The sequence below is a fragment of the Podarcis raffonei genome, chromosome 5, assembly GCF_027172205.1.
Source record: "Podarcis raffonei isolate rPodRaf1 chromosome 5, rPodRaf1.pri, whole genome shotgun sequence".
Taxonomy (NCBI): domain Eukaryota; kingdom Metazoa; phylum Chordata; class Lepidosauria; order Squamata; family Lacertidae; genus Podarcis; species Podarcis raffonei.
In genome coordinates, this window is record NC_070606.1 from 38,032,399 (window position 1) to 38,049,511 (window position 17,113).

General features: G+C 45.4%; 1 protein-coding gene across 1 annotated transcript; it reads left to right on the plus strand.

The window, feature by feature from the left end:
- Positions 1-256: 256 nt before the first annotated feature.
- Positions 257-16,620, plus strand: RPP30 (ribonuclease P/MRP subunit p30). Its single transcript, XM_053388681.1, has 11 exons — positions 257-383; positions 1,606-1,661; positions 3,459-3,515; positions 4,534-4,608; positions 6,164-6,235; positions 9,797-9,886; positions 10,608-10,724; positions 12,755-12,784; positions 13,332-13,369; positions 14,936-15,015; positions 16,457-16,620. Exons 1-11 carry the CDS (start codon positions 302-304, stop codon positions 16,561-16,563), a joined length of 804 nt encoding a protein of 267 aa, XP_053244656.1. The 5' UTR covers positions 257-301; the 3' UTR covers positions 16,564-16,620.
- Positions 16,621-17,113: the final 493 nt, after the last annotated feature.

A 17,113-nucleotide genomic window follows, 5' to 3' on the forward strand; every position in this document is an offset into this window, starting at 1 on the left:
TGTTTAATATTTTATGATGCTTTTACGTATGTTGGAAGCTGTCCAGAGAAGCTGGAGCAACCCAGTAAAATGTGTGGGGTATAAATAGTAATGGGGCGTCCCTATTTTCATCAAAGAAATGTTGGCGGGTATGGACCCCTTCCAACTCTGCTATGATTTTAAGCTTGGGCCGTCCCACAACCCCGCCCGCTGTGAGGCGAGGGCGGAGGAGAAAGAAAGGGGGCGGAAAGACTACAACTCCCAGCATGCAGCGGGGCGCCAGGGCATTAGAAGCGGCGCTTCCCCACCACGTGGCTTCAACATGGCTGAGTTTGTGGACCTGAATATTCCCCACTTGGCGGAGAAGGCGTCGCTGCAGAAGCTGGTGGAGGCGGCAGCGCACCGTGAGTGGGCAGCGGGCAAAGAGCGAGCAGGGGCGGCGGGCGGGAGGAAATGGCTGGCTCTGCACCCCCAGCTTGGCTCTGCATGCCCCCCTCGCGGGTTCGGGACGCCTGCCTTGCCCCTTGTGTCGATGCTCCATCTGCGCTTTTGGAAAGGATAACGCTTGGGGTTGTGTGTGCGCGCGCCTTTGCTCCACTCTTAAATTGGGACTATAATTATTTTTTTTAAAGCTACGTACAGAGTTTTTAATTGGAGTTCAAATCTTCATTCCGTCCTCCCCATGAGCAAGGACTTAGGCGCGCCTCTGCTCCCTCTCAGCCCGCGCGCACAGGCTCCGATCCCCGGGTGCGCGGGGATGATCATTTTGTTCCTCGAGACGAGATGGTTCGTAAGGATCTCTGGCGACACGTTGTTGGGCAGGACTTGCCTCGGTTTGCCCAGGATTTCAGGGTCGTCCCTAAATGGTCGGATTGGGGAAGGCTCCGCACATGCGCTCAGAGGAGGAGGAGCACAGTCCCTAACGCCGATTTTCTTTTTAAGAAGCCGAAGGAAGGCTTACTTTGATGGTACCTGAGAACTTCTGGCACACTGAAATAGACCTGGTGTTAGCTCCTCAAAATCAGTGCAAGCATGTGTGTGTTTTTTTCGTAAGAAGGTTTCCTAGACAAGGATAGAAGGGTAGAAATAAAACCACTACAGCCGGGGAGCTTTTTGTCTGCAGGATGTGTTTTAAGAAACTGCTCCCTTCTCCCTCCCAGACCTAAGCTGAAATATGGAGCTGGTAGTTAGAGGAGATAATGTTTTTTGGGCTTCTTTTACTGGGTTACTGGCAGATCCTGACATGCAACAAAGCTACGCTTGTTTTTGTTGTATCAAAGGTGAGGAATTCTGTTTATTCATTAGAAGTATTTATACCCTGGTTTCCAGCCAAAAAAAGTATCAGACTTTCTTGTAAACAAATAAAACTAACTGCGTAACATATTCCCTGGTCTTGGATTTAGACTCTGAAAAGGACATGACACAAAAAGGAAAGGATGGAGAGGTGAGAGGAAAGCAAGCAAGCAAACTCACACAATCCTGAATAGCAATTGCTATTGTTCCTCTGAGTTCATCTCTGAACATGACGACTAAATTCTATCCATTGTTGTTGTTGTTTTAATTATTATTATTATTATTATTATTATTATTATTATTATTAAAAATTGCCTGTGCTTTGCTTTTTAGTTGGCTATTCAACTGTTGCAATTAATTACGTCGTTGACTATGATGAAAAGAAGAAGGTAGGACTTTTTATTTTAAAACACTATAGGGGCTTGTGCAGGTGCGGCAAAACAGACCGTTATAGAAACTTTGCTGAATTGAGAGATGACTGCAAAAGAAGTACTGGGAGGGTTTATGCTAGCAGCGATCATGCTGCTAATTACATACTATACAGGTGTCCTTTCTTCCCTCTTGTATATATACTGAACATGCAGAAGAGGAACAAGGGCACTGAATTCACTCCAGAGGCCCATGCTCACAGGGGTGTGTGTGTTAGGGGTCTTTTTCACATGCTCATTTTGCAGCTCTACCCAAATGCAGGACACGGGTGGCGCTGTGGTCTAAACCACTGAGCCTCTTGGGCTTGCTGATCGGAAGGTTGGCGGTTCAAATCCCCGTGACAGAGTGAGCTCCCGTTGCTCTGACCCAGCTCCTGCCAACCTAGCAGTTCAAAAGCATGCCAGTGCAAGTAGATAAATAGGTACCACTGGAGCGGGAAGATAAACGGCGTTTCCGTGTGCTCTGGCACTTGTCACGGTCCTCCGTGCACCAGAAGCGGTTTAGTCATGCTGGCCGCATAACCCGGAAAGCTGTCTGTGGACAAACACCAGCTCCCTCGGCCTGAAAGCGAGATGAGTGCTGCAACCCCATAGTCTCCTTTGACTGGACTTAACTATTCAGGGGTCCTTTACCCTTTTACCTCTTCCCAAATGGAGGAAGTCTTACCACCCCCCGTGTAAAAAAGGTATTGTGGTTGTAGTAGGACACCCAGTTTAATGGTAATTCAACTGACACATCGGGAAATAGGCTCACTAGTTTGAAGAGTTTCAATAAATTCTCCACCCTCCCACTTTGGTTCATGGAATCGTTTTTCTGGTTGATGGGCGTGCTTACTTGGAGGTAAGCCCCACTGAACTCGGTTGGGGCTGCCACACAAAAAAAGGCTGCTCTAAGCCACTGGTCATTAAGTGTCCATGGCAGTGACAGTCAAACATAAACACTCCCGATTTCTAGCTGTGCTTCAGATTGGGCGGGAGATAAAAGTGTGCTTCGCATATGAGGAGGCTGGTGCTAAGTCTTTAAGAAAACTCTGAAATTCCATCTTGGCTGAAGTTGAACGTGCACCAGAAAACATAAATGAGCATGATCAGCACATTTGAGCCATTAGTGCATTTCACTCTCGTCATCTTTCACATGAGCATGGATTTCACACTCATTAACTTTGGGAGGATTATGCCCAACCAGTGGGATGTGTATAGTTAAAAAAAAGGAATTGTAGAGTTGGAAGGGACCACGAGGTCATTTAGTGCCGGATTTCTTTTTTGCCCAACATAGGGCTCAACTGACTGAGCTACCCCAGCCAGTCTGAGTGCTTCAGTGGGTCTGATCATAAATGTGTCTGTATAAGCCCTGATTTTCTTACATGTTGAAAATCTGCTGTTCTAATACATGCTGTTAGAGTTTCCTAGTTAGAAGCAAAAAAGCTGACTTGAAGCTGCAATCCCATATGCTCTTACTGGGATCAAATGCTATTAAACCCATTTGGACTCAGAAGTGAATAGACAATGTATAGGAATGCACTTTAAATGTAAGTCTTCACAACAAAGCCTTTTGCAACATATGTTTGTCAGGAGCTCTGGAATTTGGCCCTCCCAATACTTCTCCAGTCCAGCAAGCACAGTGTATAAAAGATCCCATTCATCTTAGTTTGGTTGCTACTTTACATCATTGTGTTTTTTAAAAAAATAGCTTCCTAGCTTTTGCTTACATGCTTCATTTAAAACAACTAAGCATGTTTGTGTGTTGTTTGTTTCTAGGAAATTGTCAAGCCATTATCTCCCAAAGAATTGTTTACAGCCCTGCCTCTCGTACAGGTATGTCTAGATGTGTTTTACTAGCTATAATTTGTTCTCAAGGACATGTTTAGAGTATCTAATGAAGGCAGTGATGTGGGTTTTCTGGAAAATTTCTGGATAACTTTTTTCTGTGGGGAATTTTTCTGGAAAAGGAGAGTCATTTGCATCAAAACATTTCCTATGTTCCTTATTTGACTTACGTACTTCCTTTGAGATTTATTGTTGCTATTACTTAAAACGTGGAAATAGTAATAGTAGCAGCTGTACATTTTAGTACTGACTATGCAAACAATCCTGGGAACTGTAGTTTCTTAAGGGTGCTGAGAGGTGCTGGGAGACAGAGCTACATCTGGTGGGAGGGCGTTCCACAGGGTGGGCGCCACTACCAAAAAGGCCCTCTGCCTGGTTCCCTGTAATTGACTTCTCGCAGTGAGGGAACCGCCAGAAGGCCCTCGGCGCTGGACCTCAGTGTCAAGACCGGTGTTACGTGGACTCTGCGGCCGCTCCCAGTCACCAATCTAGCTGCCGCATTCTGGGTTAGTTGTGGTTTCTGGGTCACCTTCAAAGGTAGCCCCACGTAGAGTACATTGCAACAAGGAAGCAGGGGGGTAATTAGCAGAAATGGTCAACTGTCTCACTTTCCATTGATGGATTGCAATTTAAGGGTAATTCTGAGTGAAGTTGTTAGAAATGGGCTTGTAAGCAAGGAGCTGCTTAACTGCAGGAGTTATAAGCGTCTTTAGTGAAAAGTAACAGTCTTCTCCACCAGGAGCAGAGTCCTTGAGTCCTCTGTGTAAGGGCTTATTACTTGACTATGAACAGCACAGTTATAGCCCTTTTGTCTGACTAAAAATAGACCTTGGTTGCCAACTCTCCTGACAAATTAAAGAAAGGGCAAAGATACAAGATTTGTGTGGGCACCAATTCTGAACACAGCATCATTCTTCATTTTTGTATTAATGATGAGTAGGAGGCATGTTGCCAAGGTTTCTGTTTCACTCCTTTTCCTCACGGCTGCTTCTCTTCTTCTTTGCAGGGGAAATCCAAGCCAATTAAGATTTTATCGAGGCTAACGCTTGTTGTTTCTGATCCATCGCACTGCAATATTCTAGTAAGCTTATGATGCAGTTCACAACCTTTTCTATTTCACAGAAAGAAGAAGAAGTAGAAGAGTGGCTTAGAATCTGTTGTGCTTTAGAGTGATAGACTACAACTTTGCTGTAGGGGACGTGGGTGGCACTGTGGGTTAAATTACAGAGCCTAGGACTTGTCGATCAGAAGGTCGGCAGTTCAAATCCCCGCAATGGGGTGAGCTCCCGTTGCTCGGTCCCTGCTCCTGCCAACCTAGCAGTTCAAAAGCACATCAAAGTGCAAGTAGATAAACAGGTACCGGTCCGGCGGGAAGGTAAACGGTGTTTCCGTGCACTGCTCTGGTTCACCAGAAGTGGTTTAGTCATACTGGCCACATGACCCGGAAGCTGTACGCCGGCTCCCTCGGCCAATAAAACAAGATGAGCGCTGCAACCCCAGAGTCAGCCATGACTGGACCTAATGGTCAGGGGTCCCTTTACCTTTACTTTACAACTTTGCTGACCTCTGGAACTCTCTTCCACGAGAAATTTGAATGGCCCCCAATGTCTAAATTTGTAGTTTTTTAAAAGTCTAGTCAAATTTGCAGACAGTGAAGAAGATCCATAGTTCTTGAGTAATAAATGCTCCAGAATTGTCAGAAACTTAAGAATGGTTGGCAAGGCATGGAACATCACCACCACCTTCATAAATGTCAACCAAAGTTACTAGTTCACAATATAATTTTATATAATTTGCCTGCCAGCACATCTTTTAGTTATTTATGGAAGAAATGTCACACTGGCAATCTGGGGGGGAAACAGCAATAAAAACTTCTTTGTTTGCCCATTTGAAGACACTAACTTCTCTCAGGAAAATGGTTGTCTACAAGTCAACCTTGTGCTGAAGAAGGAGCTTCAGCTTTTTGTAACTGGAGCTGGTCATGGCATCTCCCTCCCAGGCCAGATGAAAAAAGGCCTGCATCTAGCCAATGTTGGATGGATCAACCAACAATCTGGCTTCCTTCATGAGCAGTGGAAAAACTGGCCTCGCTTGCTTGGTAAACCAATTTACCAGGACTGTGCAAATATGCCCACTCACAGAGGCGTTCATCCTGCTTTGCTTGCCTCCAGTTCTGTTAGTACAGCGCAAGTCAAGGTTTGGCTTAGTGTATCATCTGAACCAGGTATCGTGGTTAAAGTGTCTCTTCCTCAACCAAGATCTATAGCCAAGGTTTGTAGTCTTAGCAGTGAGCTCTTCTCTGGGAGCCAACATGCTTGAAAACAGCATTTTCTCCTATGGAGAGAAAGCAGTTTGTATTCTAAACTCTTCCCCCACCGCTTTGAATGCAGATTGCTTTCTCAGGAGAGAGGAAAAATGCTCCATTTGTCAACAGGGCATTTCTCCCCCCCCCCCTTTAGAAAGTGCCTTGGATTTAAAGTGCTGGAGGAGACACGTTGGCTACAAGCGGCTTCTTCCTGCTTTTTGTTGGGGCATTGGCTGAGATGGGCTATGGCCAGGCTTAAAGCACCAGCTTAAATGGCTAGTCTGAAAAATGTTCTTTTTTAATGTTACACTTTTTCTTTTTTCTGCCCTAGAGATCGACATCTACCAACATAAAATTTTATGACATCTTTGCTGTGTTTCCTAAGAGTGGAAAACTCTTTCATGTAAGTTTTGAAAATTCCTTCCCCCCACCCCGAGCATTTGAATTGTGAAGAAGTTGCAAAACTCAGAAGCTGCTAATGGCACTGCTAATGCCTGATCCTACTCTTTATTTCTTCATGTGGTGTTGCTGCTGTGGATCACAGGTCTGCCAGTGGGCAGCTCAGTGATTGATGCCCAAGAGCAGGGGTCAGCAAACTTTTCCAGCCGGGGGTCAGTCCACTGTCCCTCAGACCTTGCGGGGAGGGCCAGACTATATATTTTTTTGGGGGGGGGGAAATGAATGAATTTCTATGCCCCACAAATAACCCAGAGATACATTTTAAATAAAAGCACACATTCTACTCATGTAAAAACACACTGATTCCCGGACCATCCACGGGCCAGATTTAGAAGGCGATTGGGTCGGATCCGGCCCCCGGGCCTTAGTTTGCCTACCCATGCCCAAGAGTGACTCTCCCCAAGGCACTTGCAGATTATTGACTCGCTCTGTGTTTTCGCTAAGACGGGCCTTCCAAAAGCTGCTCGCCTGTCAGTCATCTGACATCACAGTGATGTCAGATGACCCAAAGGGACATTTTTCCTTAGTGGCCACAACTCAAGCTGCATCTGATGAGGAAGACTTCCTGGACTGGACATAACAAAAAACTGTAGCCGGACATGTGCTTCCTTCATATTGGCTTAGTAAGCCAAGATACTGTTGTCCAAACACATTTGTGAGGGGCTTTGAAGTGTTCAGAGTGCTATATCGGGCTGGGAAGTCTTGGGCCTACAGGCCACATTTGGCCCTTCAGACCTCGTATCCAGCTGCTGAGACTCTCCCCAGGCCACCAGCCTTCTCTCTAGGCTACCCCCTTCACTTCTCTGCCTCCTCAAGGGCCTTGAACTGTGAGAGTGACTCTTGTTTGCTCTCCTGCATGAGAATCTCTGATGTAGCCTCTTCTACAGAGGTTGGAGTCATGTCCATTGTCCTAACCTTTTGTCTTTCCCACCGCAAGAAGGTTTATACCCACAAAGGGAATGCATCCCGCAGGGTTACATGCATGCTACTACTGCTTCTTGTAGTGATTGACAAGCAGGGATCTAATGGAGATTTCTGTTTCTTTGTGATGTGTGGAGAGATTTCATTGAACGCTGCTTCTTGGGTGAAGGCCAAGGCAAGATAAAAAACACTGCTATTTATCTAGCAACAATATGGGTTTTTTAAACTGTAAACGTACAACAGTTGCACACTGGGACAGGAACCAGTTGGATTTTCAAGTGGTAGATATGGCATGGAGAGCAGTCCTGTATCCAGCAGATGGCGGTGTTGCCTCTTGTTAAAGGAAGGAAATAATTTTTCCAGAATAATAGGCCACATTTCAGTATTTTTCCCACCTTGCCCTCACCCCTACCCCAAGCTTTTCTTTTCTCTGCATACCTAGTATTTTAAATCCCTACAAGTCATGGAAAAATCGAGAGTTTGTACAAAAAGCCAGTGGTTAAGTTTCTTTTCTAACGTCATCGTTCAGGACGAATGCCAGATTTGTTGTTGCTGCTGCAGTTTGAAGAACTCCCTTTCTTGTGGGTTTTGTGTCCTTGGCTGATGCAGATCCTGTTTAAGATTCCTTTTGATGGTGTGAATAATTATGTTGCCACGGTTTCAAGAATGGAATCAGCTGAGTTTTCTTTCTCGTGGCAAGGAAATTGCTGGCTGTTGAACTTTAACACTGCCCTAGACACTCCCTGAGGGTCCTTGGGCAAACTACATCCTCTATCCTAGCCTCTCTTCTGCAATGCTGTCCTGCCTTACAGGGTTATTGTAAGGATCACGGTATGTGATGCTCAAGAGGGGAAAGCCCATAGATATACTAGGTTTTGATATTACCATATTTTTCGCTCTATAGGATGCACCCGACCATAGGCTGCACCTTGTTTTAGAGGGGGAGAACAAGAAAAAAAAAATCTCCCCCTCTCTGCTCAGCGCTGCTTCAGCGAAGCGGCAGGAAAAACGGAGCCCCTTCCATTTCTCCTCCCGCTTCGCTGAAGGGGTGCTGCGCAGCTCTCCCTCTCTGCTTGTCTTGCTCTCCCGGCTTCAGCAAAAAGAACCCGAAGCCTTCGGAGCGCAGCACGAGGTCCTGCTACACTCCAAAGGCTTCAGGCGGCTATCCCTGAAGCCTGGAGAGTGAGAGGGATCGGTGCACACCGATCCCTCTCACTCTCCAGGCTTAAGTGAAAGCAACGCGAAGCCTCCGGAGCGCGGAGGGAGCGCTCCCTCTGCGCTTCGGAGGCTTCACGCTGCTATCGCTGAAGCCAAGGAGCCTGCATTCGCTCCATAGGACGCACACACATTTCCCCTTAATTTTTGGAGGGGAAAAAGTGCGTCCTGTAGAGCAAAAAATATGGTATATGACTGGAGTGTATGTGCTTTCCAAATTCTCTGGAACATAACCTTTTTTAGTTGGATTCCTCCTTTGCATTCCTTCGTCTCAGACTACCTCCCCAAAGTTTTGGGACTCGTGAGGAATGTGTGATGAGGGGTAGTAAATGGATATTCTTAAGGGCTGCAGCTCAGTGAGGTGTTCAAAGAGAACCTCCCTCATCTTTTGGCTCAGAAATATTCCTTCCTCTCAGCAGTTAGAGGTACTGACAGTTTGCTCCAGGGTTTTACATACCATCATTAAGCGTATGAGATCTCTGCTCTTTGAATGCTGCTCTGATTAACCCCTTTCCGCCCTGACCTCAACATGCAATGCTGGAAGAATATACTAGGTCCATCGCATGGATGAAGAACCTGTGGTCTCTAAGGTGCTGTTGGGCTTCGTTTAGTTTATATACCGCTTCGCACGTCAACAGAAATCTCTAAGCAGCTTGTATATCTCAAGAAAATGGTGCCAATATAAGAAATGCAGTTCGGATTCTGCATTCTGTACCTCACAGCAGTTCCACATTTTAAGTAACGTTATTAAACAACAATAAATGTTTTTAGACAATGTACATTTGTAAAGACAACTTAAGAGCTACAAAAGCAGATCCTGTGGAAAACATCAAAATGCAGCATAATTATAGTATAATATCTTGGAAATCTCGTGCATCTTATAAAAAGAAACACATAATCATACCGTCTCCAAAATCACATACACATTCACAGTACACAAAACTGTAACGTAAACACAACAGCCCCCACGTACACTTGATTAAACCATCAGGCTCTCTGTACGCCCACCCAATCTACTCAGTTCTCACTTCAACGAAACCCTTAAATTTTCAACTAAGAATAATCAACATACGGAATAGAAGCAATCCAGTAAAACCACTTATTTCCATCCTATGAAGATGGGAGCTGACAATGTTGGCTAAGACTGATCGGAGCTACCATTCAGCCATGCCTAGAAGGCCACAGTTTTCCCCATCCCTGGTCTGGAGTAGAGTCCTTGAGTGCTAACTCTTTCCTTGACACTTGGGCAACAATTGCTTTCCTGTCAGCTATTCGGCTGCAGGGCACAATACTAGAACTTGTAGGGAAACTATGCAAGTATGCCTTTTTTTAAAAAAAGTAAACCTCTGCTTTCAAATTTGCAATACAGGTGGCCTGCACAACCTTAGACGTAGATATTGTGTGCATCAACGTAACAGAAAAGCTGCCGTTCTACATCAAGAGACCCTCTGTGAATGTGGTAAGGTTGCCTGCAAATGTCGTGCGCAGTCCTGACATTCCTCTTCTTTCTCCTTGTGTTTTTCTGCTTGTCCATTAACAGTTTTGTCCTCTGTGGAGAAGCAGGTCAGGTGTCATGTTAGGAACACAGATATATAAGCCCAGGCACCCAATGGATTCTTAAATCAGGGTTACAGCTGCCAAAACCAAATGCCTGGTTGCACATTTGGGGGCCAAGCAGCTCAAAGTTTGTATTTTTCAATAAGACTTTTTTGGTTCCTGAAATTCATTCTGATTGGACAGGTAAAATATAATGGATAGAATTCTGCAGTAATTAAGCAGTATATAAATAGCATTAATTAATTAACAAGGTGGGCATGAGGTTTTGTGGCACTGCTTGGACTTTTATACACCCTGCCAAAATCCAAATTCTCCTGTTGGGAAAAAAAAACAGAAGAAGCAATACCAGATTTGCAGAGGTGTGGAATTGCCAAACACTTTACAGTTTGGAAATCCTAAGTACGTGAGCATGGAATACTGTGTCCTTTTTATGTTATGTGTATCAGAGGAGGAGGAGGGACTTTTGCTTTTCTAGAGAGCCATTAACTTCGTCCCACTGGGTGCCTCTGCTTTTTGGAGGAGATGAGAAAGCGGGGAAAACACATCAATAATATACAATAGCTGTGAGACGTTGACTGTGTCACACTCCCTTCAGCTTCTGTTTGCTTTTCTTTCATGTGAAGGCAATAGATCGAGGCATCTACTTTGAACTTATTTATGTGCCTGCCATCAAAGACTCCACAATGAGGAGATACACAGTTTCAAATGCGCTCAGCCTGATGCAGATCTGCCGAGGGAAGGTGAGGCTCAAAAGGAGCAGGTTTGCCCCACTTCTTTTTTGTCAGAACTTTTCCCCCCCATGTTGTTTTGAATTAAGAATAGGCAGCTTGAACTGTTCCCCTTTTCCTTCTGTTGGTCTTCGATCGCCGCAGCAAATGATCCTTGTTTGAGAGCTTGGTGTGACTGATATGTTTCTGACTTTGCAAACTTTCTCGGGAAAGCTGTGGAACTCCTGAAGGAGGGCAGACTATTAACATCAGATTGCCTGTTGAAGGAAGGGGAGAGGGGAAATGTCTGGGTCACTGCCCCTTAACAAGAGTGTCTTCTCAGCAGAATTTGGGCCATCCTAAAACAGGAGCCTTGAAATATGTTTGGGGCTCTGGTGGGGAAGGTTTCAGGAAGAGGGTGCTTTTTATTAGCCTCTGTGAAACCTTCCATCTCTGTCAGAACAGAACCTCAGCACTTCATGGCTATTTTTTGGTGTGGGGGAGGTTGTGGAGAGTAAGAGAAAGAAAAGAGGTCATCCATCGCTTTCTTTCCTACCTATTTAATACAGGAAAGTGTTTGGGGTGGTTGTTGTTGTTTTAACCGCATGGTGCATACATAGCCTGCTGACATCCTAAGAGTAATCCACAACTTCGGGAGATTATAAGATTTGAGTAGGGGACCTTAGGCCCTTCAGATGCTGCTGAACTACAACTCCCATCAGCCCCTGCAAACATGGCCGGTAACCAAGGATGATGGGGATGGTAGTTCAGCAATATCTGGGAGACACAGTGTTCCCCACCCCTTCTCAAGTAGACCAACCCCTCCCCCTTTCTTCTGCTTCAGCTAAGATGCTAAATATTGCATAGGTCCTGAAAGCCACAGAGAATGGGTTCTGTGCTTCTTACTTTTAATTGGCAGACCAATATTTGTCTGCATGCCTGTGGGGTCAAGCGAAGTTCTGTCTTGTGTGGGTGGGGGCCCATTTCATCCCCAGCTGATGGGCCCCAGACTACCACCCCCCTGCCCAAGACAAGCAAAAGCAGAATGGGTGCTTGTCTTGTTCATCATTTTGTTCTTGCCGGTTGTGGATCTTGTGGTTTTGAATTAGGATGAGTCAGGTTTGCATGAAATAATGTAACCCATTCCAGTTTTTTCTGAGAATATATTCTCCAAAGTCCATGCCATGTTTTGTATTATTTATAGCCCACTGTTCCCTTCCGGAGCTGAAGCAGCATAAAGTCATACCTCGGCTCCCAAACGCCTTGGGAGTTGAGCGTTCCAGCTCCCCCATGATTGAAAACCAGAAGTTAGTGTTCCGGTTTTCAAACATTCTTTTGGAAGCTGAACGTCCGATGGGGCTTCCGATTGGCTGCAGGAGTTTCCTGGAACCAATCAGAAGCCGCGATTTGGTTTCTGAAGTCGAATGGACTTCCGGAACAGATTCTGTTCAACTTCCGGAACAGGTACGGCTGTATATGGGTTCTGCCCCACCCACCCCAACACATAGGCATGTACATACACGCACTATTTTATGCTTATGACAACCCTGCAAGGTAGGTTAGGCTAAGCAAAAGTCACAGCCCCAAAGTCACCCAGTGAACTTCATGACTAAGGAGGGCTTTGAACCGTGGCCTATTAGCTCCTACTTCACCTCTCAAATCTCTGCAGCACATTGACTTGTAACCGCTCAGTCCAAGCACCTTAATAGAATCTTGATTCAAGTGCACTATAGCAGTGTCTTGGTTTGATTAATCACCATTATTGAATCATTTCCTTGTCTTGCCCTTTCCCCTGTGCCCACAGGACTCGTCCCCCACCCCACCCCCCGGTGTTCTTCATTAGTTTGTGAGGAAGGTGCATATGGCATGCTTGCTTCCCAGTAAGATCTGCACAGTGAATTGTGCTCTGCAGTGCACAAGGCTGCTCAGAGGGTGTGTGAATATATAATGTGCCATTTTGTGTCCACATGGTGGTTCTGCATTGGGGGAAGCCTTTCGAAGAAGAAAGAGAATGCGTTCAGAAACTTCCACTAATTAGTTTTTTGTGTTGCCTTATTCCCTAGAATATAATTTTATCCAGTGCAGCAGAAAAGGTAAGTGAGTGAGTGAGTGTGTGTGTAATCCTGCAATGCCTAATGGGTGCTTCACATTCGTGCTTCATTGGAGGACTTGGGTTGCCTACAGAAAATCCCGAGTTCGATCCATGGCATCTTCCATTAGAACTGGGGTTGCTTCCTTTCTAAAATCCTGGAGAGCTGCTTCCAAGTCATTGAAAACAATACTGAGCTAAATGCGCCAAGGATCTGACTCTGGTGGCTTCCTGGGTTCCTTTTGAATGATCATCCCTTTGTATTTATCTTTTGCTAACCAAGCAGCATTTGCACACACATGTCTTCCCACACACTCCATTTCGTTTGGGGAAAGTCACATAGCCTTTACCTAAAATTCGGTATTTCTTTGGGGTTTTTTCTAGCAACTCCTAGGCACGGCTAATCCCTGGTCATTGACCAGGCAGACTCAGACCAATGGGGTTGGGAGTCCAGCGTTATTTGGGGGCCCAAGGGTGAAGAACACTGCCCTAGCGTATACAATTGTGTATTTGTCACCTAGCATCCATAATGGCTTTCTCTTCCGTTGCAGCCTCTACAACTACGAGGTCCGTACGATGTGGCGAACCTGTATCCTTTTCAAGTGTGTTTGTTAGGACCTTCAGAACTTCGCTGCCTGAGATACAGCCGTTAGCCTCTCCTTGAAAGGATAAAACTGTCAGCAGCAGAATGCTCATAAATGATCCTGCTTTTTGCAAGAGGAGTGAAAGGTCAGTTTGTTTGTAGAGGAAATAACGCAAGAGAGCCCAGAGACAAGGACGGGCTGTGTAGCGATGGCAGAAGACAAGGTGTGAGGCTGAAGCAGTGCTAGGAGGGTGAGAAAGTAGCTGAAGGAAATGGAGGAGGAAGACAAAGCAGTGATTTGAAAAGGAGGGTGTCTGCGAAGGGTGGTGTAGAGGGAGCACGGAGCTGAAAAAGAGAAGGACTAGAGAGGGAAGGGCGGAAACAATCTCCTCAGGTTTTTTTTGCACAGTGAGCCAAATGGGTCCTGGCTGACAGTGGACCTTCAGGATTCAGCAAGGACAGATTGATAGTTTGGGGTTGGGAGTGACATTCAACATTTTCTCTTTTAAAAGCCCTTTTTAAAAACAATACAGTGGTACCTCAGGTTAAGTACTTAATTCGTTCCAGAGGTCTGTTCTTAACCTGAAACTGTTCTTAACCTGAAGCACCACTTTAGCTAATGGGGCCTCCTGCTGCTGCCACGCCGCCGGAGCACGATTTCTGTTCTCATCCTGAAGCAAAGTTCTTAACCCAAGGTACTATTTCTAGGTTAGCGTAGTCCGTAACCTGAAGCGTCTGTAACCTGAAGCATATGTAAACCGAGGTACTACTGTACAATCCACACACAGATATAACAAAGTGGAAAACAGAATGCCCAACCCATAATATTACTAGAATAATGGGCAAGGGTTGCCAGATAAGATAAGGCATTCTAAGAAAGTTTAGAACATTCCCACTCCAGTGCCTCAAGATTCCTTTTTGTTGTGGGGCAGCCAATAAATAGAACAGTCTTCCAATGCCTTTGTGTGCAATATCCTGTAATTGCTGCAAATATATATTCTTCTGATGCTCGGTGGTCGTATACTAGCTTACTGTAGTCATATGGTGTTCTTATATTTGGTTGTTGCATCAAAAATACTAAATGAACAGAAAGATCCCAACTTGCCTAGCTAACCTTGAAAATGAATCTGTATTTAAACACCTGTGACCAGAGAAGCAGCTAAGTGGTTCAGATCATTGTTTGGAATATAGTGCCACAACCACCCCAAGTTAAAATATTGGTGTGGCCGACCTGTGGCCCTCTAGAATGATGCTGCTGTCTGTGCTGGCTGGGAGCTGGAGACAAATAGCAACGGGTGGTGGAAGTTGTGGTCTTGACAACATCAGGAGGGTTGCAGATTCCCCACCCCTTTAATTTGACAAGTAGTTTTGTCAGACAGGTTATTCTGATTTCCGTCCTCTCAATAGCTGGGGAGCTGAGAATGATTTGATCATGCTGAACTTTGACAACTTCAATACTCTGTCCTGTGTGCCACAGTAGCTTTTGTAGGTTGGTAGAGGAGCTGTGCTTAGCTATGCCTCAAGCATATTTTGCCCTCTTTGTGCTTGAATATCCTTAACGAAAGTGGAAAGAGGGTGGCTGTTTGGACTGTCTGAAAGCAATGCCAAGGCAGCAGTTTCTACGAATGGCCGAGCAGTCCTGCTTCATGGAGGTAAGCTGGAACAGTAACTGGGATAACGAACGTATTTGCAAGAATGTCCAAAGTTAACAAATCTGAAGAAGTGTGCATGCACACCGAAGCTCATACCAAGAACAAACTTAGTTGGTCTCTAAGGTGCTAATGGACAATGTATGTATATGTATTTCTACTGCGTCACACCAACACGGCTACCTACCTAAATCTAAGCAATGTTTTCATAACGTCTATTTAAAAAGTGCAATGTGGGCTTATTGTAACATATTAAAATCACAGGGGGGAAATAGTATACCTGTGCTAATGTAAAACTCTAGCTTTATTTATTTATAGTATTTCTACCCGCTCGTCAATGAATGTGTTCAGTCCCAAAGCAGGGAACAGAAGTCATAGGAAAAGTCATGGGGGGAGCAAAATACATAAATTACAAAATTGTATAAACAGGTCCAAGAAACAATTTAACAATCTACCATAAGGTAAACAAGCAAAACTACAGCATCAAAATTATTTCCAATTTAACCAAACACCTAGGTAAAAGTAAATAAAACATTCAAGCAGATTGAAACAGAATAAACAACCGGTGGTTTGAGCAGCAGTTTCCACCCGATTTTCCCACTTAATGCAGCCCAACCGTTCCTTCTCTGTCCATCACACAAAGTGGGCCGCACTCTGTGCCAACAGATTCTCACTCTGTGGCTTTTGAGTAGCTTAACATCTTTCCCCCACACCCTCCACCCATCCAGGCCCTCACCCTGAGTGGTATAAATGGTGACAGAGCACCTTTTCTGGTTTTGTTGCAGTTCGGCATTTAAAACGCCGTGTTCCCTAGACTAGGATTGCTTGGCACAATGCACTCAGAAGTTGTTGGAGCACGGCTCCCCTCATCTGTGACGTTTGGGAAGTTTTAGAGTCCCAATGACAGCTGGAGGGCCACAGGTTCCTGGCCTAGACTACTGTTCTGGATGAGCAGGGGATGTGTCAGCACTGCCTTCATTGAAATGATTCCAAATAAGTGCTTTGACTTTATAGGTCTGCGGAGCTTGGGAGTGTGCAGAATGTTTTGTGCTGACCTAGTTTCTAGGGCATCTTGCAAGAGCCAGTTGAGTTGCCCTGTTCACCTGCCCAATTAATGATGCAAAGGCTGCCTATCTTGCCTGGTTATAGCTGACATACCTGTATGGGTCTGTTCATGTGCCGCATTTCATCTGCTCAGCATCCATCTGGCCCTTTTTTGATAGCAAAACGCTGCCATGATGGTGATGGTGGCAGTTGCCACTGCAATGGATCAGCTCCCTTAGTTGTACAGGTGTGGCCTCCTGGGTTGAAGTCGCTATAGCACAGTGGTGTGCAGCCCTTGCCTTGTGCACTTAGCCGTGCCTCGTTCCGGGTGCCGTTCTGCAAGCCAGCAGCTTGTGATTCGGGGATCCTTTCTAAATGTCTCCCTCCGTTTTGATTTCAGAAGCCCGGAAGACTGCCTCTGGCGTAGTGTACACCAAGAAAAAAACCCGAGCCACAGAGGAAGATGAGACTACTCCAGTCAGTAAAAAAGCCAAGACAGCTTTGTGAGAAGAAGGCTCTTTTCAGGGGAGCCATCAACCCCCAAACCTCTAAAATACCCCAGTTGGGTGATAATAGGGTGCTTTACGAATTGACAATTCATTGTGGGGAAGCCTCAGTGGAGCGACTTGACTGTGGACACCAGGGCAGAAGATAATGTTCCATGGCTTCCCACTGGAATAGGAATGGGAGATTGCGGACACTCTCTTTTATGATGAAGGCTTTTGTACTGAAGACTTGCTTTATTTTTTACCAACCCTTTGTTTGGGAAGTTTCTAGGACTCGAATCTCCCCAGATGCGTAATCACCCTGATCGCTATCAAATCAGTTCATGCACGCACACACAAATGATTGCAGAGTTTTCCTGGCACCTGACCACCAAATTAAAGTCACAGGTTGCAACTGTGAATTCCAAACAGTGGAGCTGTGAGCATATTCTATTGTTTGTGCCCAGGGAAAGAAGTTGCGTACTCTGCAGTGGGAGCTGAGGTTATACGTTTGCTAACTGTTCCTTATGTGTGTCTATAGTAGGGAGACCTGACCACCTGGAACATTTTGG